Source organism: Haemorhous mexicanus, chromosome Z (genome assembly GCF_027477595.1).
Source record: "Haemorhous mexicanus isolate bHaeMex1 chromosome Z, bHaeMex1.pri, whole genome shotgun sequence".
NCBI lineage: Eukaryota > Metazoa > Chordata > Aves > Passeriformes > Fringillidae > Haemorhous > Haemorhous mexicanus.
Genome location: NC_082381.1, coordinates 74,606,659 through 74,631,388, shown reverse-complemented (window position 1 = coordinate 74,631,388; position 24,730 = coordinate 74,606,659). Strand labels below are relative to the sequence as shown.

The following is a 24,730-nucleotide window of genomic DNA, read 5'->3' as shown; positions in this document are numbered from 1 at the left end:
AATATTTTGATTTTGTCACACTAAAATAGTCTGTCTTAATTGAATAATATTATTTTTGATTCTTCCTTTTTAAAAACTTGACGTTATTGTATTTTGTTCTTTACTGAAGCAAATAGAGATTTAAAAATCACAAAATCATTCACAAAACAGAAATGCTCAAGAGACTGCCACACAACCCTAGCTGCTTTCTCTTTAAGTTGCATCCTGAATTGTGGTCCTTCCTTCACGGAGATATCTTTGTCATCATTCTCTAAATGATTAAAAAACCCCAAAACCTTCATCTAGAGTGTACTGAAATAATAAATAATCATAAATCTGCATTAAGGAAACAATCACTATAAAATGTCATAAATAACTTCTTCCTATATCATCATTCCTCATTATTAAATTGCACTCTGAATCTAACACACATGCATGTTTTTTACATGTGGATACATAAATAGATTTCACTAATTTATTTTTCCAAACTAACAAATTCACCTTTGAGCTTATAAATGACAAAAATTAGCTTTGAACTAACAAAATAACATTGCCTTTTATATGGGATGAGGAATGTGGGATAATCAAACATTCCATGCAACACATATCAAAAATCATGAGCTCTTTACAGGGTTGAGTAATAATAGACAGAAATAGAATTATTACAGTGTATTGGCATTGACCATTTTCTCAGCAAAGAGCAACTGCTAATAATAACTTTTCCATGAGCTGCCAGCACTGACATTTTAAAAGCAATTCTGTCACCGGTGGCTATAAACACCTTAGAGTAATGTGACAACTGTCAAGGCTTAGGAAGGCAAATAGAGAAAAGTTAATTTTCAATGTCTATAAGATTAAAAAGGAAAAAAAAAAGGCAGAAGAGTTAATAAACATATTAGTTTCAATTTGATACTGAAATTTTGGAAAAATTTATATGTAGACATACCATCTGCCCATCTTTAGGAATGAGCCAGAAAGTTGTCCCCATCCCAAAAGCCTCTACAGCTTCAAACAAAACACAGACATTTCTATGTGCACTGTTAACAGGTCCAAGACATTTCTGCAAAGTATTAAAAAACAAATATGGAGGCATTTCTCCTGTGGAGCCTCGAGGCCAGACCACTTATCTGAGATAAGAAATAGATGAATTATTTCCTAAGAACAAAATTGAACCACTTCAATAGATCAAATAGGGAGTACGTAGTCATCTGATAATTTGGACCACTCAGTAGGGGGTATAGCAGTGTATCCAGGCAGGGACTTTATCTGATTTTTCTGTGCTCAAGATGAGTTATCTCATTAACAGAACATTATTCTTTTTGGCATCTCTCTCTCTCTCTTTCCCTTTTCCCCCTCACATCGATGAAAAATATTCAGATCTGCATTTTTTCCACACTAAAGGGCTGTCATTGGTAGCATCATTCATTCATTTTTTTTAAATTATTATTATTATTTTTGGCAACATGAATTGGCATTGGCTGCGAAAACTCACAATTTGCAGAAAATGCCAGCTCTAATTATCCTAGAGCCTTAATTTATCACTGCCAAAATGAAGGCAAGATTGGCATGCCACTTGGGTGTGTTATAACACAAGGTCAGACATTGCTACTGCTGTTACTGGAATTATCTACAGTGCATAAAAATAGCCGAACCAGAAAAGAAAATCCCTACTAATGGATAAGGCATACTGAATCATCTAACAGTGGAATTTTCCCTTCATTGGTTGCCTCACTACCACCTTCTCCCAAAGAAAATAAATGTGGGGACACAATAACATACAAGCCTAAGCAAGCGACATACATGGAACAAAAAATTCACAACAGACAAAAAAATATTACTAATTTAAGTAAGTTCTTCCAAGAACTGAACTTTGCTGGCCTTGTAACTATTGTTGAGTTGATATAATTTTTTTTGATATGTTTATATCAATCATGGAATCGAAAAGAAAACCTCTAATCATGAAGCATCTCCAAGGAAATTTACAACATACAGACTCTCTGTGAGTTTCCCAGCATCCCCTCCCTCCCTATACACTTATTAATGAGATTCCCTCATAATTGTATATTGAATACAGAGAGTCAATTAATTTGAGAAATTATGAAAAAAGAAAAATTACTCAGACCAACAAAACTTAACTTTTTGAAACTCTAAGAAAGCTCTCTATGAAATAGTACATGGCAGGAGATACGTCACTCCAGAAATACAGATTGTTAAAAGCACTTGAAGACTGTCTTCTGTTTAGTTTGATTTATTCAGATTCTAGCTTTCAAACTATCTTCAAAGTATGCCATGTTTCAGCTTTGAAACTTAAAGTTTGTAAAATTCTCCGAGAGGAAGACTATAGAAAGCAACTATGCTCCCCAGCAAAACTGAAAATTTCAAAACTTCATTAAAACTTGCATTTCTTTTAAAAGTCTTTAACAAATAAAAGAAATCTCATCTATGAATAAAAAAATTCATGCTACATCCTACCTACCCTGAAAGAAAAAAAAAAAAACAAAATCAGACAAATCAGTTTTAAGGAGCTTCAGAACTAAGACTTATGAAACAATATTGACTTGGCTGGCATTAGACAGTGCTTACAGAAACAAAATAGAAAGACAATCTGAGGTACACAGCAGCTCCCTAACAGCTGCATGCAAAGGCAACAGGGGACAAATCTACTTGCCTAAGAACTGCATCAGTCTCAAAGCAATATCAATGTGGGGTACATTTAACACTGGGCTTGATGTGGGCACAAGGGAACAAGGGCAGCAGAGCATCAAAAAGGGCTTGTCTCTAAGAGCCTATTCAAGTCCTTAAAAACCTGCACCCCAGTAGGTACAGAGGTTGCTGTAACCCCATTGATCTTACAGAAATAAACAGGATAAAAGGATAAAGATATGTGAATACTGGTGGATCAGGATCTGTGACAGCGAATCTGCACTACAAAGAGAAAGAACATTTTAGTGATCCTTTTTGGCAACTGCTGAGTCTCACAACCTCTTATCAATGGCACACCTAAAAAGGCATAGAACAAAGTGAATTTGTAACACTTTGTTAAGACTGGTGCTACAGCATCAGGGAAATCACTGACAACAATTAAATGTAAGTGCTGGTATATATTTAATATCATTCTGAATTGCTGTCAACTACGTCAAGGTTATAAACCAATCTGTATTACCCTGAGAATGCCAAATTCCAACTGGTTCCCAATTTAAAAAGTGCTGTCTAGAAATTAGCTGAGACAGGACAATATAACCTTGCACCTTACATTGCATTTTTATATGCCAAGGACACCATAGCAAACAAGCAAAAGAGGAATCTTCATCTGTCTATGAATTCGAGAAATCTCAGATTTGGGATTCCACAGTTAATTCATATTCTACTCCTTCAGGGAATGAGGGAAAAATGTGGCAAATTAAGAACTCGGAATAGATGTTACTTTGGGGAAAAAATCCTTAAAAGTGTTTGATGGTTCATGGAACAGGCAAAAACACTCCATGTGACAGGAGATGTGCAAAATCACAATGCTGGCTTTGGAACTGAATTTCAGTTGTTGAAATTTTAACATTTTAAAGAAACATTATCTTATAACAGGTAGAATAGCAGTCTTTACTGAGGCTGGTGGACTTAGCATGACAAAAAGCTAGAGTACAATATATTTACATGCCAGCAAAGACAGTACTATGAGTTACGAAGGTGTAACTCATGGTAGAAACACATTTTGAAGAATAGTATAAAATAAAAGATATGTCATGTCAGGCATTTTTCTGAAGGTATGCAGATTTTTTTTTGCTCTAGCCCTTTTCATGCCTGGCTCCATTTTCATGAGCCACTTTGGCTCACTGTTTCTTCTTATACTGATTAGATATAAGTGTAGCAGATCTGTGTCAATGTTAGATCACCTTTTGTCATCTTTTCAGCTACCAATAGTTTATCTCATCACACTTTCAATCAGTAAGAAGATTAAGACACCAAGCTGCTACAGAAACATGGCCTTTTTATGCATTGTAGTAAAACCTCACAATGAGCAGTTAAGGATAAAAAGCTCATAAAAATACCCTTTTTCCATTTGAATATTTTTTTTCTAAAACAGTCATAGTAAGTAGAAGATTGAGATTCTAATAATGGGTCAAAGCATCTGATGCCTCTGAAATACCTCTATCCATTTAAGAGTTACTGTAATTGATATTGTTCTACCTACATAGTGGTTTTCATCAACACTTATGAGCTGAACACTTCTCCCAGTACTCAACAAATCTACGGGAATTCTTCCAAAAAGCATAACACAGAATACATTACTGTTTTTCATGTATAAATACTTGATCTGCAATGGGAAACATTGTGAAGAGTTAGAATCAGTCTTTCCCTGCTACTCTAGAAATAGTCAGAGAATACCATTTTAGGTAACTGAATTATAGCAGTATTCCTGCAGAGCTCCGGCACAATCATGGAACATGTTTCTACACTTAAAATGAACAGCAGCTTTAAAATAAAAATTTTAAAAGGTCAGATCTATTCTTCTGTTCCACATTTAAAAGATCTTTTCAGCAGACCTATCAATTTTCCATTTGCAAGTGAATGAAATGGATCACCAAACCAAGTCTTAAGGAGACTCCAGATCTTCTGCCAGTAAAATAGAAAATTCTCACATTTTCACTGGTGCCACCTCACTGAATTTGGCTGAGCTGAACTCAGAGATGGGATCACTGAATTCAAAATAATAAAAGGCACAACTAAAGGAGCTCCACCCTTCCACTCTCTCCAGGTTAGACACCTTATTTCTACTGTAGACAAGTAAATTCAATGCTATCACTGGCCAGGAGTTTGAGAGTAGCTCTAATAGCCAAGCCTAAGAGAGTCCTGGTTTTGAAGTGATTGCTTTCCAGTGATTAATGGGTGTTTGTTTCTGCTGTCTGCCCAGTCTTTGGAAAGAGATGGACACTTCAGACTGTGCTGCTAAGAGACATAACAGGGAATGCGTATCTGCTGACAGCTAGTCAATGGCAAATGTCAGGGCTGCCCTTTCTCCATGTCATGGAACAGTCATTCCACACAACCCACACGCAGCCTTGCTGCCTCTCCATCAGTATGAGTGCTCCCACCCGCTCCATTAGGTGCTTAGTCTGGCACAAGGAATCAAATCAGGTCAGGTAGGGCAGTGTGCCAGTGCCAACTTCGTCCCATGCCAACCCTGCCTGAAGCCCTTCAGACAAAGGAAGGAAGGGATTATCTTCTTCAAGACATTTGTAGATGATACAGGGGACTTCCTTGGGTTTGTTTCCTTTCAAAAATTAAAGCACTGCTACTATAGGGGAAAATTTGTAACAAGGAATAAACTTCATAAGTGGAAAAATTCTACATCCTGTAGCTTTCATCTTGAACGGCTTGCAAAACCCCTCATTTGACTCAGCAAATACAAGTCTAGATTAGAAAACCAGTTTTCTCTCGTTTCCAAGTGTAAGAGAAAACCTGGAGCATAAGTCTTCCTGGTATGCTTATTTATACTAGCCTAAGTAAAAACTGTCACTAAAACCTCTCATGTTTGCCATCTTCAGTTAGACTTGAGGGACACAGAGCTACTAATCCAGCAGCAGGCTCTAACGCTCCAGAGCCACTGCCTGTGAGCACAGAGCACAGGCTCTGTGTCTTACCAAGACAGCAACATAAAAGAAGTGTGAGACTGAAAAGATATTGTGGGACAAATGTCTGAGAGCATATTTTTCAGCTGGAGGACACTCAAGTACATCTGTAGCTCAGTTTAAAAATACCTTGGATAAACTTAATCCATGTAAAAGATCACATGAAATGTGAAAATGCTGAAAAATATTTAACAGGTTTATATATCAGCATTCCTAAATCATATTTTGAAATATTCAGTGAAAAGAGAAATGTCAGGCCCCAAAATTGCATCTCCCTGCCCTGCTAATCTACTGAATACTCCACATGCCAAATGTTAAATACATGCAAATGGAGAGGGGGAATGGCGCAAATACTGTCCTCGCAACACTTCTGTCCCAAGTGTAGTGATCATAGCAGCCCACTTCAGCTGCTGCTTACTCCTGCCTGATGGGGTCTGTGTGATTCTGACCCTACTGATGTCCTCTAGGTAGCTGGAAACCTGCTTCTATAAATGTCCCAAACTGCCCAGAGGAGTCCAGACAACTAAAGACTCATGAATACTCAAGAACTAGAACAAGGCAATTGACCAGGCTTCATAAGCAGTGAGAGTATTCATTTTTACTAATTATTGCTAATTATTTAATTATTACATGATAATAACATTACCAGAAACCTGGAGATGCCTGTCAAAACTGGAATCCCAAAACATAAACACAGATTAAAAGATGGCGGCTGTTAAGGAAATGGGAAAAAAAAAAAAAAAAACAACCAAAAAAAACCCAAACCAAACCAAAACAACAAACTGAAAACAAAACAAATGCTAGGTGAAGACTACAAAGCCATCAAAACTCATGGTAGAAAATATGGCAGAAAATATCAGACATTGTGATTTCCAGTCAAAATTCCTTTACTGTACTAAACTGCCTAAACTGCCCAGACACAAATAAGATTTCTGTAAACATCTGCCATTGTTTCCATAATAACAAATATAAAAATATAGTCAAACAAAAATATTTACAAAAAATAAATAAAAGCACTATTCAACAGACTGAGTAGAAATTACACTAAACATACTTTCTCTCTTAAACATTCAGAGAAATATTTTCTTCACTGGTGAGGTGCCACCAGCCTTGTTTCTTTCTCGCCACATTGATTCTGCTGAGTACTTTCAATGACAAGAACACAGTCAGGAGAGAAACAAATGGAGTGTTCAGTTTCCAGTGACAAAGTGGGTATCAGAGTAGCGGAAGAAATTAGATCAGGTCTGTGATACCACCAGTCATATCACTTGCAAATTTTCACATAGCTTAAAATAAAAGATGATAGTCACGGAAGGTATGAAAGATGAGCATTTTGATACTGGTTTTCTAGACAGCAGCTGGTTACAAGAAGGACCAGTTATAAAGGAAAAATGGGCATGAGATGGTTTGCCCTCTCTTACCAGATTTTTCTCTTTTCCCTGTCTTCTCATCTTCCCAAAGGATAAGAAGCATAAGGGTTAATGCAAAATTAAAATTCTTAAGTATATTTAGCACTGGAGCACAAAGCTAGAAGGGCATTGCTGCTTCAAGAACCTTAGGTCAAGAGATCAAAAAAGATGAAGTAAAGAAAGACTCCTTAAGTATGTATAATAACCCTGCAATTAAATATCTCAAGCCATGCCTCTGTTATGACTCAACAAAAATTTACTATTTTTTAATTGGTGGGGAATTTTTTTGCACTACTCAGATGAAAATCCACCACTGGCTAAATTTTCTAATTCAAAATGAGCTGATAATCACTACTTCTAGAGACCATTATGGTATTTATGACATCAGGGAAAAAAAAAACAACAAAGAAAATAACAACAAAAAACCCAAATGTTTAAAGGAAGAGGAAAGGAATCCATGGGACCATGAACATGACTCATGTTGACCTTTTTAAATGAGGAGAGAAACCGAGTTTGGTACTCAAATAATTCACAATGAAATCAAAACTTTAACCATATATGCTTCCTTTCCTATTTCAGTGCTGAATTCACAAACTAAATATTGAACTGACCATTTTTCTTTCACTGTCTGTACAAATCTATGAGAAAGAAACCAATTCATTACTTGAGGCTGAGAGCTTAAATAAAAATATTGTGTCTATAATAAATAATGTACTGATGTAATGTTACAACAATTTTAAATTCTTAGCTCTAACTAGGTCAATAAAGACATGTATAATTTAAAAATTACAATTTTAATTGTAAATAGCCGCAGACTTTAGGTCTTCAGCTGTTTTTTTAGAACCATGTTCACTTTGCACAAAGTGTAAAGATATCCATAGACATCTCCCATAAGAGTAACAATGGGAAAGTAAAATTAAAAGGAAGAAAGCACATGAAGTTCTACTGGAATTTCTTTTGTAATTATTTTTAAAATAAGATAAACAGGATACCTCTTCAATGATTTACTTTGATGAAAAAGGTTACACTCTTGATATTCATTCTAATCATACAAACCTCTGACACCCTCATTTTTTGTGCCTTAAACTTACTACACCCACAAAAATGCCCCAAAAAAGACTGATTTTTACAAATTATTTTAAAAGACCGATAAATATACATATTTGTGATATGCAACTGTCATCAGAAACATAAAGAGATATAAAGTGGGCTAATCTGTGTATTAAATTATCAAAATTGACACATAGGAAAAAGGAAAAAAACACCTTTGTGATAAAGGTTGATTTTGCCCTGGGCAAGATGACTAAGTGATAGGGAAAAAAGTGTTTAAACAACTGATGCTGGAGATAAAACAGTGTTCTGCTTAATTAATCTGGAAGTCCTTGCAAGTAGAAATTAAATTACTTGTTTGGGTTCAGTATTTTAAAACTTCTGCTAGAAGTTTTAATCAAAACATGGCAAAGTTCTGAAGGCAGGTAATCAAAACAAGGCAGAGTTCTAGAAGTTACCTCTTGCCTATTGAAACTTAATTTCAGATGCTTTTTTTTTTTTCCATTTCCTTTTTAAAACATATCTGACATTATATTTCCCCAGCTGGGAAACAATTCTCATGTGGGATGCCTAGCTATTTTTGAGGCAGATGAAGACATAATTCATGTCTTTGGTTAAGGGAAAAATCGATCATTCCAATGAGAACTACTATATGGTTTTCAATAATGTCCTTTGGAAATCCCGCAGGAAGGTACTCTTGAAAAGACATTAATTTTAAATTATGCACAGCAATATTTGCTTTCCAGGTTCAACTTGTGGCCATAAATTTTGTATGCCACTATCTTTACAGTATGAACAGATGTATCAACCCAACAGTGAAACTTACAGTTTTTAGTTGGGAGAAAGGACTGCCTGTTTGTCATGAATCTCTGAATATTGGCAGTCACTTAAGGTAAACTGAGTACATGTTGCATGAAGAACTGATCCAGAGAGATAAAAATTGTAGATAGATTCATTTTCTTTTCAGAGGTACAGAGTGAAGTGCTCCTATTGAAAAGTGCAGTGAAGGTTAGGAACCCTCAACCTTGAAGACATATTCACAGAAATATGTGTATACACATTTGTCTGAACTACCATTTTTCTCTCATGTTCTGGATTTCTGTTGTTTCTTGGGGTTTTCTCTGTTTTGTTTTTGTTTGGTGGGGGGGTTTGGTTGGTTTTTGGTTGTTTTGTTGGGGTTTTTTTTGGGTGGGGGAGGGTTGATAGTCACATCATTCTCAGTTCTACAGGCAGTTCAACTGAACAAGGTCCATAGTTCTGGCAAAGATTACAGCAGTTATACCATAATTAGCCATCAGAAACTTTCATTTTTTTTAAGAGATGGGTTCCTCTCATGCATATACAGGGCTCCACTCCCACAGCTGCCCATCTGGGACAATCCACTTGGAGTCAAAGCAGGATTGCAGGTATTGCATACCATTTTGTCACAAATCCCAAGACAGAAATGACACCAAATACATCACATGGCAGCAGTTTCTGCCATTACAAGTTGGAACATTCCCTGGGAAGAAAGGAAGGGCAACTAAAAGATACTGTACTAAGTTAAGCAGACGTCTAGTTAAGCCCATTGGTTCTGAAAGAGAGGTTGGGGAAAAAATATGTGCTTTAAGAAGATAAAAAAGTAACAAGCAAAATGCTATGAACTTAAACACATGGGAAGATCACAGCAAAACACCTGCCTGGGTTAAGAAAGGAGAAAATGGTGAGAAACAGAGCATCCTTCCAGTGCAGTGCAGTGAGGAGAGATTAACAGTTCAACCACAGCCTTCAATTCTACTTGGAAGCAAGGAGCTCCAACAATCTCTGAATTAGGTGATCTCCCTTTTTTTCCAGGTCACAACTACATTTCAATCATACACATGTGGGATAATACTTGTTATTTGGAATAAACTCCATGAGATTCAGGTTAGAAATAACTCACTTAATATAACGTGCAAATGGTACAGCCAAATGGCTCTACACTGCCATCCCAGCTCCTCAACTTCTCTAAATAGGTTTATGCATTTGCATCTTACTCTCTAAATATTAAATTCAGGCCATTTTACCCTTTCAAAACAGACTCTTCTTCCTAAGTAACTCTTTAAGTACATTCCATTGTCATCAATGGGAGCCATAAGAAGAGAAACCTACTTAAAAGAGAAATGTCACAGGTATTTTACTGTATTAGAAAGTTATCAAATTTGAACAAAATCAGAACACGATCCTCCACCTACTGACGTGCAGTAAATCCTGTATCATTTCAGTCCTGATTTGTTCAATAGACTGCCCATATGAGCTCGACTCACTGGGAGAATAAATAAATAAAAGCAACAGTGTATGGATGGTCTGACCAGCACAGCCCAACAAAAGCTCTACAGATTTCTCCATTTTCTATCTCTCAGACCTTTCTGAGATAATCAGACCTCTCCTACGAAATCCCACAAAATTTCACCTGCACTATGTTCTGCACATAAGAGAACCAAGAGAATTAAGTGGTGGGTTTGTTAATTTTTTTAAAAGCTGTTCACTTCAACTGGCAATTTTCTTCTCAAAGTAGAATATATTAAATAGAATATATACATAGAATTATATTAAATTGAAATCTAATGAATGATCTTTTCACCCTTTAATAAATGATTACTTAATTTAAAAATTAAAATGCCCCTTTGCAGGCAAATGTTAGGAAAATGGTAAAATTTTTCATATCCACTTCCTCTGCATATACTTTTCTATTAATTTTTTACTGTATAAGTTATTTTTCAGCTTTTAAATAGTAATGATGCACTGTAAGGACATCTGGCTTTCTTTAATAGATGTATCAATGTATACTGTATTAAGAATTATTACAGTGGGTTATACATCTCCCATTTCAGCTGTTAGCTGGCCATATTTTACCATGTGGACTAGCAATCCCCCTTCAAATGTGTGTTTCAAAAATTTATTTTAAAACAGATTATTTTTAAGGCAGCATAAAATATCCCTAACTATTTCTTCCCTAGCAGCTGCATAAAGAGAATAACTGACTTCTTTACTCACAAAGCTCTATAGGTATCATGAAAAAAAAGACAAAGAAGGAAAGGATTCTACATGGCACTAGTGACAAGGTGGGAATATCTTCTAGTTCAATTACTGTTGCAAAATAATTTAAGTTAAACAGCAATTCTGTACTGGTTACTATTACTACAAATTGAAAATGCAGAGATACCTGAATGAATTGTGTTTAGCCGGCAAGGAACAAAACTACTATTGTCATTCTTGTGAAATTTGTATAGTTTTTGACTTTTAAAACATAAATTTGAAAAGAACTGAAAAATCCCATTCACATGTCCCTTTTTGTCCCACCACTGCAGGAATCAAGGGAGCTTGTAATCCATGCCCTCAGTGTGGGAAGGACCCTGCAGTATCGCAGTGTCCGAAGGGTGAACCATGATCCAGACCATGCGCTGCCCAAAAAGCTCTTTGGCTGTCATCACCCCCTCTGACAGCTCTTCAGCTCCAGGGAGGGAGCAGGACACCGTGGGGAGCAGCCAACAGCTCTGTCTTGCAAGAGGACTGAACATTCCTGACCTCCCCCCTTGCCTGAAATGGGGTCCATCCAGCAGGCCATTACCCCATAAAGCTAAGTAAGCTTTCTGCTTTGGCTAAATGCTTAAGACGGAAGAACAAGGCTTTTTTTAATAAATCTGCAGCCGTAGATAGTGTGTGCAAGCTCTAGCAAGTGCAAGCTCTAGCAAAGACAAGCTCTAGCAAGTGCAAAAAAAAAGCATTATTGCCAGAATGGCTTAAAAATAGTGAACAATAAGTTGGACTTTAAAAAATAATCTGCTAAAAAACTGTGTTATACTTAAGTGTCAAAGACATGCTGACATTGCTCTGATAATTTTCAAAACTGATTGACTGGCATTATCTATAAATGTTACTGCAAGGGTGAACCCACCTTCTTGGGTCTACAGCCAAGTCGCCCAAGAACATCACCATAGAAGCCAGGCAAACACTTACATAAAGAAGAAAACATTATCATCCAGTTCAGGGAAATTTATCTGGGGCTATGTTCTACATTTCTCTGGTTTATCTCCCAGGGAAAGCATCACCACCACACAATTACTCTCCTGGCGTAGGCACAGAAGAAAGGCAGCTCAGTTTGCACAGTCTTAAAAAGGGGGTAGAACGATGAAGCAAGAAACTTTACACTCATTACACTTCCTATTTACTCTCTAGGGGAATGGATTATTCTTTCTATGAAAGTGATTATGCCTAGACCATAAAGTAGGAAATTAAAAACCAGCATACTCAGTGTCTTGCTTGCATTTCAGTAATTGCCTTTTCTACAAATGTGCTGTTCTTTTTCAACAGCTAGTATTCTATTATTAGGACACCATGGATAATAATGCCTTTTAATTGTATCTATCCATTATTTGTATTTCCCTATAGTTGCACAAAATTCAAAAGAGTGGAAAAAAAAAAAACCCTTGAGTTTTTGTTGGAGATGTTTATGGATGTATGCTTTATCTGCAGTGGTACATACATTTCTCAAACAAATAATTTAACTTGAGATTTTTCCTTACAAAATATAAAACAACTGAACACAATTTATCCAGCTAATGTTAAAATATACATAATTTCATGTAAACAAAAAGGTTTTCATGAAATGAGATCCATCATAATTTCCCATTTTTAAAACTACCTGCTCTGTAAAGATTGCATTAGATGCTCTGTTCAGCAAAACACAGACAATAGCCTTGTAGGTTACATGTCAAAGAAGAAAAAATTAAAGCACTCTGGCTTACATATATTCATGAGAGTGATGAAAAATTTTTTATTCATGCATTCACTTACATTGTATAACACTTTATGTTAAAATTTAGGTATCTTACCTCCTTATTTATGTAATTTACCCTCAGTTCTATCCACATATGCAAATTCTATTTAGCAAACCAGAACTACATCATCAAGACATAGCCTCAACTGTCTCAAAGAAAATGCCTTCACACTCTAATTTTAAGTGGAAAAAAATGGGCTAGTAATCCAGATTCTGCCTCTGTGCAGATAAAAGACCCTGCTGTCATAGAGACAGAACATCCATGAGCCAACATCCCAATGGAATTAGGGAGGAATACCAGCACTGCAAGTCTCACCCAGGAACGAACTGACAGCTAGCACAACACATTCCCTCAGTGGAACAGGGCTGAGCAGCCCTCTGCTCTGACAAAGCTGGAGAGCTCGTCTACAGCAATGCTGAGCAAGGAGCACTCCTAGATTTTTCAATTCAAAATTAAACCAAACAGCGTGTTTGGGCTTTTCCCCCCTGTAGATTAAATAGAGATGGCCAACACATGCCACAGCTGGTCATCATGATCTCATAGGGAAGACTGCAGAGCAAAGAGGAACCCTCAAACAAACCTGGATGTGGCAAGAGTCATGGGCTTCATGTGGGAGGACACCAATTCACTAATTTATACATGAGGCTTTTTCCATGCATAACATTCCAAAATGAAAAGGAAAAAAAAGGAGAAAAAGAGAAAAAAAAAGGGCAATGCCTAAACTGGGGATTTTTTCCGACCTCATACTTTCATCTTCTTGATGGTAGGAAGGCAGAAAACATCAATACAGAGACTTGCAGAATTCACAGACTTCGTGCCAGTAAAAGAAGGTGGACTTTCCTTTGTCCTCTTTCCCCTCAAGTTACTTAACAAATATCCTCCCCTCACTCCTTAAGAGACAGACAACCATGAGCCATGTATTTGGTTCATGTTCCTCTAAAAGGCAGTAAAAAAGTGTCCTACCTTCAGCTAATCAACTTCAAAATTGCCACTCAACCTGTACTGGTGTGCTTATTTGCAGTTACTAACTAACTGACACAACTATGTAGGGCCTAGAAAATGTACTTTAAAATACTTCCTTGGACAACAGGAGTTAAAATAGAATAAAGAGAAAGCAATATATGTCACCTTCCATTTCCACAAGGCTATTAATTAAAAAAAGTTAAACTGTAAAACATCATCATTGATAGGAAAACCCCATGCCTTGTAGACAGAGTCCTGTTAAAATAAAATAAAAATAAATTAATAATCCAGTCAGAAAAGATAACTGCTTTCAACCAACACTACCAAGTACCTACCTAACTCATCCCTTACCACACAAAAAGCCAGGGATCAAGAGCAGAAAAAAAAAGCCTTAAATTCTCATCTGGCTTGAGATGAAAGAAAAAGTTGCTTGATTCTCTTGTAGGGGAAGAAAGTCATCTGTGTACCTACCACAGAAACAGCAGGCTACTGAAGTAGGACTTTTCTTCTGTTGTCTGGGTAAGTCTTCTTTTACAACAATTTTATTTAGGAAATAATAATGGTTCACCACAGAGACACATAATGTGTGTTGGCAACAAACAGAACAACAAGGAGAGGACACCTAGTGGTGGTCTCTGATCATCAGGGCTGGTAGCATGGGAGCAACAGATGAAATCTTTAATGCAGGGCCTGATTTGGCAAAGCTCTCACACTCTTAATTTTTGATCACTTCAGTAAGTCTTAGCATTCCAGCAAGCTTTTACTTATGTGCTGTTCTGAACCTGCATTACTGTGATTATCAGAAATAAACCAGCAAATTTGGAATATGGTATGTCGGTGTGATGTGCCCAGGAGTGGGTTTCATAAACACTAGAGCTTTATCAACAACTAGAGTTGACACTGATACTTAGGTAGGTTCATGAAACACAAAAAGGTCTGGCAAATTGAAAACCAGATTTCAGTAAAAGTTAACCCAAAAAAAGACATGGCTACAATTCACAATTTTTGCACATTTTGCCACATGATTTTTTGCAGAATATAACCTTTATTATATAAGATGCAATAAGCATTGATTCTCTTTAAAAATGGTTCTATTTCTACATAATCAGACATCCCAGTACAAAAAAGGGCACATTTTTGGAAGAACTTCTACTTACTTGTAGATTTAATAGGTCTTGTCTGTGTTTAGATAGCTGTAAGCAAAGTTGTTGAAGTCCGGGTTTTATGCAGCTTTTGGAAAATATTGTTATTTTAAAAGAACCAGTAAAATAGTATCACAGGCAAATGTAAAGCAAAGCGGCATATCATTTGGCATGGAACAATGTATCTATTTTAATTGTTTGTACATTTTATTTTAATTGCTCACTGATCTATGAGCATATTTAACTAAGAATAATCTACTAGTTCCATGTAAGCCTATGTAAAAAAACATTAAAAAGTCAGAAGTTTAGGTAGTCTCATAAAACTTAAAGGAAATAAGAATTAGGTCCAGGACCTCCTGTTCAGTACTTTTAGGAATGTGAATTTAAAAAAAAATCCAAAACAAGCCCCCTGTCAGAAATTACTGCAAAATTACAATTTCTGTAATCACCAATTTAAATATAGATTTTTTTCTTGCATACAATTTATTTTAAGTAAATATCTGATCTATTGTCAATATCTGAGTCTAAAGGACTGTAATATTAGAATTTGTAGCTAAAAAGCAATTTCAGGGAAGTGTGAATTTACATATTCAGTAAATTATTTCCTGCCCACACATCTCCTGTCCCTTTCTTGAAGTGTTTCTTCCCATTTCCACTGAGCCATTCATTTGGATAAGTAATTAACATCAGACTGATATGAATACATCAATCAGTTTTCATATATATTCCACCACAGGCTATAGCTGTTCCATAACACTTAATGAGGAGAAAGATTCTGCAATGCAAACATTATTTACATCAATATTACTTTAGGTGGCTGCTGGCAGCTTGATCTTAATTTAATTGACTTAAATGATGTGGAAATAAATAAAGAAAAGGAACCATGTTTCACCAGTGTCAAGTAAGCATCTTTTAAATTTTTGCTCATCTTAAGGTTCAGGATACCAACCACCTGAATTCCACATATGTGATATGAAGAAAAGCTCTTCAGATATGTGAAGAAAAGTTCAAACAATGTCAGCCTGCCTTTTTTATTTGAGGATGTAGAAATACAGGGATAACTGCCTTATCATACAACTTGGGTTGTTCATACATCAGTTATCCATGAGTAACAGTTATCCGAGTATTCTCTCGGCACGTCATGAAGATTGAGTTTGCTGGCTGTCCTCTCAATATTTTTGACATAATACTTATTATTCTGGAACCAAATACATATATTTCAGATTTATCAGCACCACATTTAAAACCAATGTGTTAGTTCATACGCAAGAACTATTAAATCCTTTTAACCACACACAAACAGGCTCCAGTTTTGTGCCATAAAAATTAGTTAACAGTTGCTCCTTGTTGTCCATGTGCAAAGACACACATACAGAGAACATTAAAACCAGCAGCAGTCTCGCTGACTACCCCATGGGATGATCCAGCTATTGTTTCCCAGTAATTCAGCAAATGTCATCCCTAGCCGGTTGTTTTGTCTGCTTGTTTTAAAACATGAAGATATTGTAACACACATTTTCCAGGAAGCCATATATGAAAATCCATGACCTTCTGCATTTCTGCACCCTGTAAAATGCTAAACAAAAATAAAAACAAAGAAACAAACAAACAAAACCTACCTTTTTTTTTTTGTGGCCTTTCTCACATTTCGTTTTGGGATTTATCACAGCCTGATTCAGGCTATACATTTCTCTCTGTTCTTGCACGCGATAATTTTTTTTCAAAATGAGCCGATGAACTTTTTGCTGCTTTATTACAGGCTCGAAATAACCACCAAAAAAGAAAAAAAATCCCTCTACCTTTAGATCCTCTTTTACCTTCCTGTGAACCTGTTTCACAAATTTTACTAGTGGAATTAAAGGTGAAGTTGCAATCAAGCAGCCATTAGCTAAACGGACCAAACATCAGCTACTGCTGATTTGGACCATGTACTCTGGTCACTTTTAGTCCCACTTAGTGGCCAATTCAGCGATTTTTATTTAGATTACCTGATTTCTGATTGACAACTGACAGAAAGGGAGGGGGAAAAGGAATTTATTTCTCTGCCTAGCAAGCCTTTACAGTGGCAAGCAACTAACCCAAGCTGCCAGAAAATAATGTCATTGAATTCATTTCAGAAGGTTGTCTCTCTGTGAAGCACAGAGGAGACAAAAGCACAGCTTTATGGTAGAATTGCAAAATATGCCTAATCATTTGCATTAGTTGAATTGAGTACACAAACTACAGTGCTCTATTTCTGTGCAAAAATATCTTTTCAGTGCTTTACAGAGAGGCAAAAATAAGTAGCTTTACCAAACAGAGTAATAAAAAATAATGACCTATTTCAGGGGCTTTTTAAGAGACCCCTATAAATTTTTTAGACTTTTGATATTTAGCATCATCCAGCATCATGCCATTTTAAATTATAATCTGACTTTATTTGAAATGGCTTTGCTTTTAGGTTCCTCTTAAACCATAAAGTTCATATTATACTAGAGATAACCATCAAAAAAAGCACCAAAAATAGTACCAAATCATCCTTCAATATTCATTTATTAAATAAATGTTTATCAAATAGGTAGATAAATTTATGGAAATCAATTTTAATACTACTTTGATGATAATGCTCTACAAAATAATTCTCCTTATGCTTACTGCAAGAAAGGTTTAGAAAACAGCAGTTATTTTTCCTATGGCGTTAGCACTTCTGTTTAAAGCACATGATGATATTCACAATTACAGAAATGAGGACAGGCAAGAAACAAAATGGTGGTATGTGCCAATGCACTGAACATTTCCTAGCTATGAGTATGCCAAAGTGGGGAATGCCATAATTTCCTGGAAAAGTCACTATGCCAAATTGAAAGGCAGCATAACATCGTGCCTGGAAACAATGGAGTTGACAGTTTAGAAGGCAGTGACTCAAAATTAGAACAGCCCATTTTTCATAAAGAAGGCTGGTATTGATGATATTCAGCCTACAGACAGCCTTCAAACAATGTACACGGTTTAATTTCTTCTAAAATAGAAAAATAAAAACAAGTTTAAGTTCTCTGTGACTACAAGAGTATTAATAAATTTAAGTGCTAGTCATCAAACTCTAGTGCAGGGTTTAGGTGCTCGTCAAAATTTCTAATATTCTTTTCTAGTGCCTTAATTCTGATATTTTGGATATTTTGTAACATCATAAGGAGTCCATCCATGCGAATTTTACCAACGCCAAACACATTTTGGTCTCTGCCATTAGCAGAGAGAAGATGGTTACCCTGTGCTGGTTTTGTCCAATAAGGCCTTGCCACTAGCATGTGCTTGTAATTACACCAGGGAGTGAGGAAAAGCTGTGTGACATTACTGCTCTGGTGCAGCTCTTCACAGAGACTGACTAGTGCTGGGTAGCAGTAAGATCTTAGTGATATGATATTATAACCATGTAAATCTTACCTCTTCCCACTGGTGTATGTATCTAATCAGTCTTGAAAGGCGCAATAAACGTAACAGGCTGAGGATTTTTGTAAATCTCACAATACGAAGCGCTCTTGCTGTCTTGTAAACCTCTGAATCCATTCCTTTTTCTACAATGAGAAAGATATAATCCACTGGTATTGATGAGATGAAGTCAACCACAAACCAGCTTTTTAAGTAATTCATCTTAATGATTTTAGGGTCCAGTATTATTTCAGAGCTGTCTTCATTTACAGTCCCAGTTCTAAAATTCATTATCAAGTCCAATAGAAAAACAGTGTCTGATGCCACATTGAAAATAATCCATGGTGTTGTTGTTTGTTCTGTGAAGAATGTGATTCCGACTGGTATAATGACAAGGTTTCCAACCATCATTATGAGCATGATTAAGTCCCAGTAAAACCTAGGAAAAGAGAAGAAAGAGAATTGTTGATGTAATGTGGTAAAATATTACAAAATGGCCTCCACCATGCCACCAACTTCACCCCCAGATTTTGTTATTACTAAATAAATTATTGTTGCTTTATCTCATTCAGCATAGTCACAGTCAGTAAAGACACTGTAATTAACACACTTCATTATGTGCCTTCGTTCTCAAAAATATGCATGTAGAATAAAGGCAGCACTATGGCTTATCAGTCCATGGTATATCACACACTGAAAGGTGGGCACGTGTGGCACTGAGCAGACTTATCCAGACTCCTGTCAAAACCTCTCTGAGCTTTTAAATAGACAAAAACAATCTCTTGTGCCAACAAGAAGTGCTTTATCAATGCAACAGTTTTCCTAAAATTTCTGTCCAAATGGAAAGCCAAATACTTAATAGATATATTAAATGTCAGTATCCCTTTTAAAATGTACTGATACCATTACAGTGCTGGAATAAAATTACAGGACAAGGAAAAAAGCACTGAAGCAAAAAATAGAAACAATAATTAGATAACGTAAAAACCTTCATCCACTTAGTTGAACTTTCATGCATTTTTACAACCTCACAGTCTATATTCTTTCAGAGCCAGCTAAAAAATGTTAGAAAAATAGCTGCAATTTGCATAGTAATAGAAAGAGATCCTGCATTTCACCATTTTTTCTCTGGAAGAATCTAAAGGCTCCCCTCTAACACTGTTAGAACACTAACCATGCTTGATACAATGTGGTAGAAGGATGGACTCATAACTCTAGTATCTGTGATGGAAATGCTGAGTAAATGCACCCATTACATAGAATATCTATCCTGATGGAAGATTTCCAGGGGACAGCCATATATACCAGATTTTAAGCCAACTATGATAAATCCTAAATGTTAAATAGTCAAAGAAAGCTATTCTTAACTAGTAAAAGAACTGAAATGGATACTCAAAAAAGCCTGAACCCAAAGCATATTATAATCTCTTACTCTGTTCAAGAACATGATCTGGTCAACTAAAATTGATTTGGAGAGGTACAGAAACCAACCAACAACAGTTACCCATGGACTCATCATAGTTTCTAGAAGACTAGAGGCAGCAGGGGCTCCACAGCTATCCCTCTGCTCTGTCCTTCTGTCACAACGGGGCCTGGTGCAGGGGACACGCCATGGACACACCACCAGCACAACACTCAACACTGACTTCCAGGACACTTCCATCACACTAATACCAGCCTCCTGACATGCAACACACCCTCATCCTGGTAAAGGTTCATGGCAACCAGCAAAAATATTAGTTTAACAGGCCACAAAACATTTCAGAGTCATGAGCCTATTTTTGCTAGACTTCCACAGAGAATATCGATTACCTTAGATTTCAGAGATTGCTTCTTGTATTACCAAGTTATCATAAAACCAATGACTGGTTTGGGGTGAAAGGGACATTAAAGATCATCCACTTCCAACACCTGTGCCACAGGCAGGGGCATCTTCCACCAGGCTCCTCAGAGCTCCACCCAGCCTGTGGATGCCCACTTCCAGAGATGAGGCAGCCACACAGCTTCTCTGGGCAAACTGCGCAAGAGCCTCACCAACTTCACAATAAAAATCTTTTTTTAATATCTAATCTAAACCTCTTTCAGTCTGAAGCCATTCCACCTTGTCCTGTCACTACATGCCCTGGAAAGCAGTCTCTACCCATCTTTCTTGTAGACTCCCTTCAGGTACTAAAAGGACACATTTATGTCACACCAAAACCTTTCTTTCTCTAGGCTGAATAATCACAAAGATCTAGCTTTTATAAATTTCCTTTTTTTTCATGTCTAGTCTGGAAGCGAATACTCCTAAGTTTACAGAGTGCTCATCAGAGAATATCACTTATTATCTGTAACTGTAAAACACACTAAAGGAAAAGCAGCATAGGATTGAGAACAGCATGAGAATTCCCAGTTTCAAAATTATTTATTCCAAGAGACACCAGGAGAGATTAGATTTAACTATCATTTGAGAGAAGAGAGAAGTTGGCATGTACCTCTAAGTGGTGCTCAGAAACTCTATGAAACAGGCTATAAAAATTAATTCCTGTGTACCACAATGTGATTTGTGTCTTACACATTTTCAGTCTTGCAATAAATGTGAACACTAACTGCTAAAACTGTTCAGTTTTATTCAGGCTGTATGTATTTTTGTTCACCATATGATAGTATTTACCATATCAGGCAAAAATTTCCCAATTTCTCCTGTCTTTTTTAATTCCTGTAATACTTTTCACCGTTCTAGATTTCTTTTCAGCAATCTGGAATTCCTTTTCAGTAATCTGGAATTACCACAAGGAACCAGTGAATTCAATACATCACTGCCACTGTGGTCTACAAGTAAAATTACCACAAACACTTTTTAAAATGTTATCAACCAAAGTACTTTACAAAAGTGCTCTGGGAGAATGAACATTTTGAGGAATCCTTAAAACTAGTGGAAAACAAATAGGAAATAATTATGAGAGTTGTCCTTGTATCTGTGGCTTACTCCTAAGCCAAGCATTGCTACTTTCAGATTGACCTTTACATATCTCTAGCACAGTTATGCAATAAAGGCTAACCAAAGCCACCCAGCCAACACAGGAGATAATACAGGACCAGGTGTTTTTAACCCACGGTAATCCGCGGTTTAAAGGATCATCGCGTACCGCGATTATGCAAAACACACTGGTGTTCCTGATGCTGAATGTCAGCAAAAGTGTAGCATCAGGGCTAAAATAATATTGACTGCTAAGGAATTTTGTATTTTAGCCCACAATACAATATAAGCTGATTAGTTAGTAAGAAAAACCCTTATTATTTTTCATTTAGAAATGACTTGGACATTTTCTTTGAGGAAAATAGCGTTTCCAAACGCTATTCCTTTGGCCATGTTTTATTCCAGGTGAGAAAAAATAGATGAAACTGCCTGTATTGCCCTTCCTTGACCTGTGTAGAGAAAGTAATAGAATGAGTTCCTCGCCTATGGTTCAGAACATCCTACTATTCGTGTAACAAAGAGGAAGCTGTAAAGACTCACAAGACAGTGCAAGGAGCTGCCATTGACTCACTGAGATAGTCCTTTATTTCAAACTACTTTTAGAATTTTTTCTTTCTACCACCCCTACCCCAGTGAGGATGGTTATGAATCTACAATTTACAATCTCAAGAGTTCCACATTTATGTAAGGTGGAATTCTTAAAATGTTGGTGAAGAGCAAGGAAGAGGTAGGCTTATGACTCAAAATTTTTGAGAATCAGGAAAAAAAAGGAGGAGTTTGGGGGTAATGAGATTTCCCAAAGCTCAAAATGAGAAGCAAGAACTGATCTTGGCCCCACAGCAAGGAGCTTATTGCTCAGCTGAAGCTAACTCAGGGAAGCTACTACCAGATGCCATTAACAGAAGGTGCAGAGGTCATCACTGCACTGCACTGACCTATTCCTGAAGCTTTTTAAATGCTTCTAAATGTCTCAGAGGTATAATACCTCTAGGCAAAAAAAAAAAAAGGTCTTCAAGTATTAAAATATATACCCCAATCCTGAAGCATGTTTTTCCAAAATTTAAAAAAAATATTTTATACAGAAATATTTAAAAAAAACCCCAACATACTAAATACTACTTTGGAATTCTCAAAATGAATTAATAGACCTCTTTTGGTGATCTTTTAACTCATAATTTATTTACTATATTTTTAAAAATTAGAGTAAATAGCAGTGTTTTTTCAACTCTGGAATATGGTGCTGAAGTGCTGATGTTTTCTTCATGCCACAGACTGTCCTGGTCAGCACGAACAGCCTGTTCAAAATGAGTGCCTACTCAAGCAGTGAGAAAGAGTTACTTAGTATTAATTAATCACTGTTTGTATTAGGCTTAATAATGTAAGACGCTATGAATTCTAACAGGCATTTTATTTTCCACCTTATAACCCTAACCCAGAGAAAACAGTCTTAAGGAAGGAAATTTCATCTCTGAAATAATTAGTGGCATAATTTGCTGTACACACAAATTCAGATTTGCTAGCCTTATTATTTCCTTTTTCTGCCCATCAACAGCAGAGTCTCAATTTCCTTGAATCAGCATAGTTGGAGATATGATTATCCTTACTGCACACCCAGACTGCACCAGCAGAAGTTGTCAGTGGTCTCACAAACCACACAGGGGAGCGAGCGGCGTCTCTCAGGCATTGAGGGGTGTGAATGGAGGCTGCAGGGCACTCAGGGCTTTGCTCAAGTTTACATTTTCTCAGTTTCAAGAAAGACTGTAAAAATTCTGATCTTTTATTAAAAAGGAGTAAATCATATCGTAAAGCTTCAGGAAATTCAGTCTAAACACTGAAAATAAATACTCACCTAATTACAAACTGGAAGGCCATTGAAAAAGATACTAATTCAGATTGCTTGTAAAATACCTCTGAAGCAAAACCTGATGCATCACAGATTAGGTTTTCTGATCTCAGATGCAACACAATTTCACTAAATACATTCAGAGAATCAGGAACTGTAAAAAAATTCCACAAGCTTTCCTAGAAAACTTGCTTCTTCTTTAGCTAAACATTATGATTGACTAGCAGATGCTCAGTGAAATGAACAATGACTTTCCTTTTTGCTTCATTTTGTATTATTTTTTTTTTAATCTCACTTTCAAACACAGCTTTATTTCCTTTGTTTTCATAGATCACTGGTTCACCTAACAGACAAATCAATGTCCTATAAAAAAAAGAACAATCTTAGCAGAAATAACAGTAATTTTAAAATTTGTGGTACTGTATGGTAGTGAACACTAAACTTGGTATTATTCTTATCAGAATTTCATTCTCATTGGACATGTTACCTTTCTCTGGTTGTGCAACTCTGTTATTCTACAAAGAGAGAACAAAGCTGGATGACTGAAAACATCTGCAAAACACAGATAATTACTAGGATGTGCTGAAGGACAGGAGAATGAAGAAGGCAGTGTTTTCTTCAGAGGACCCAATTCTTTTAATGATTGCACAGGTGTCTGTGCCTGAAAACATTCAGAAAAATTATCACTATTTTTTTTTTTACAACCTTAAAATGAGGATATCCCCTTCCGCCCAGCTATCCATTTTAATTCTGCCCATCTGTTTCTCTCTTACAAATACACACACCTAGAGGAAAACAAGCTGCTTCTGGGAAAAAGGCATACAAATTAAATACTAAATTCATTCTATTTTAGCAAGAAATACTGCATTAAAAATCCTCCATAGAGAAAACTCTGTTTAAATGTTGCCAATCCATACTTGATTGCTTCAGTGATTTTAGGTCAGCAGCAATTTTTTTAATCTTAGTATTTGCAAACTTAGAATTTACTGTAATCTATCTCTATGACCATATTAATATAAAGGCATTAAAATTACTAGTGGAGTGCCCCTACTTTTTGATGGCCTTTTTTTGCACAAGCAAACAGATCACTTCTACAGTTTTGTCATCCTTCTGTATGGATAAAACTTTCCTCATCTTCATGTAACTCATTTTGCAAAGCTTTAGGAAGACAAAACTCCAGGGTTGATATTTTGTTTTTCTTTCAAAGAATAAACTGTTCTCCTGAAATTGTCAACTTAGATTTTTTAGGTTACTCTATTTCCACCATGACAACTTTAAGCTCATATTAAGTAAACACAAACAAGGAAATGTTGCAAGGCAGAAATAAAATCTCTTTTGTGGCTCACCACTCTTGATTGCAAAGAACACACTATAGTAGAATTCTAACAGTGTGTCCTACACCCCCAGTGGGGATACTGAAGGACAGAAATATGATTAAGTGACACTTTTTCAGGTGAAAATTTCATCAGCATTTGCTATTCTTTTTCAATTCATATCACTAGCTTAATGAACATTCATTGACTTAGCAAGGCAACCTGCTAGAGCAGCAGAAAGGCT

General features: G+C 36.3%; 1 protein-coding gene across 1 annotated transcript in view; it reads right to left on the bottom strand.

Annotated features, from left to right (window-relative positions):
- The window catches only part of HCN1 (hyperpolarization activated cyclic nucleotide gated potassium channel 1), a 194,314-nt gene that overhangs the window by 151,648 nt on the left and 17,936 nt on the right, over positions 1–24,730 (bottom strand). The window contains exon 2 of the mRNA XM_059873869.1: positions 18,387–18,810. Within this exon, the coding sequence (XP_059729852.1) occupies positions 18,387–18,810 (424 nt within the window). The remainder of the gene's footprint in view (positions 1–18,386; positions 18,811–24,730) is intronic.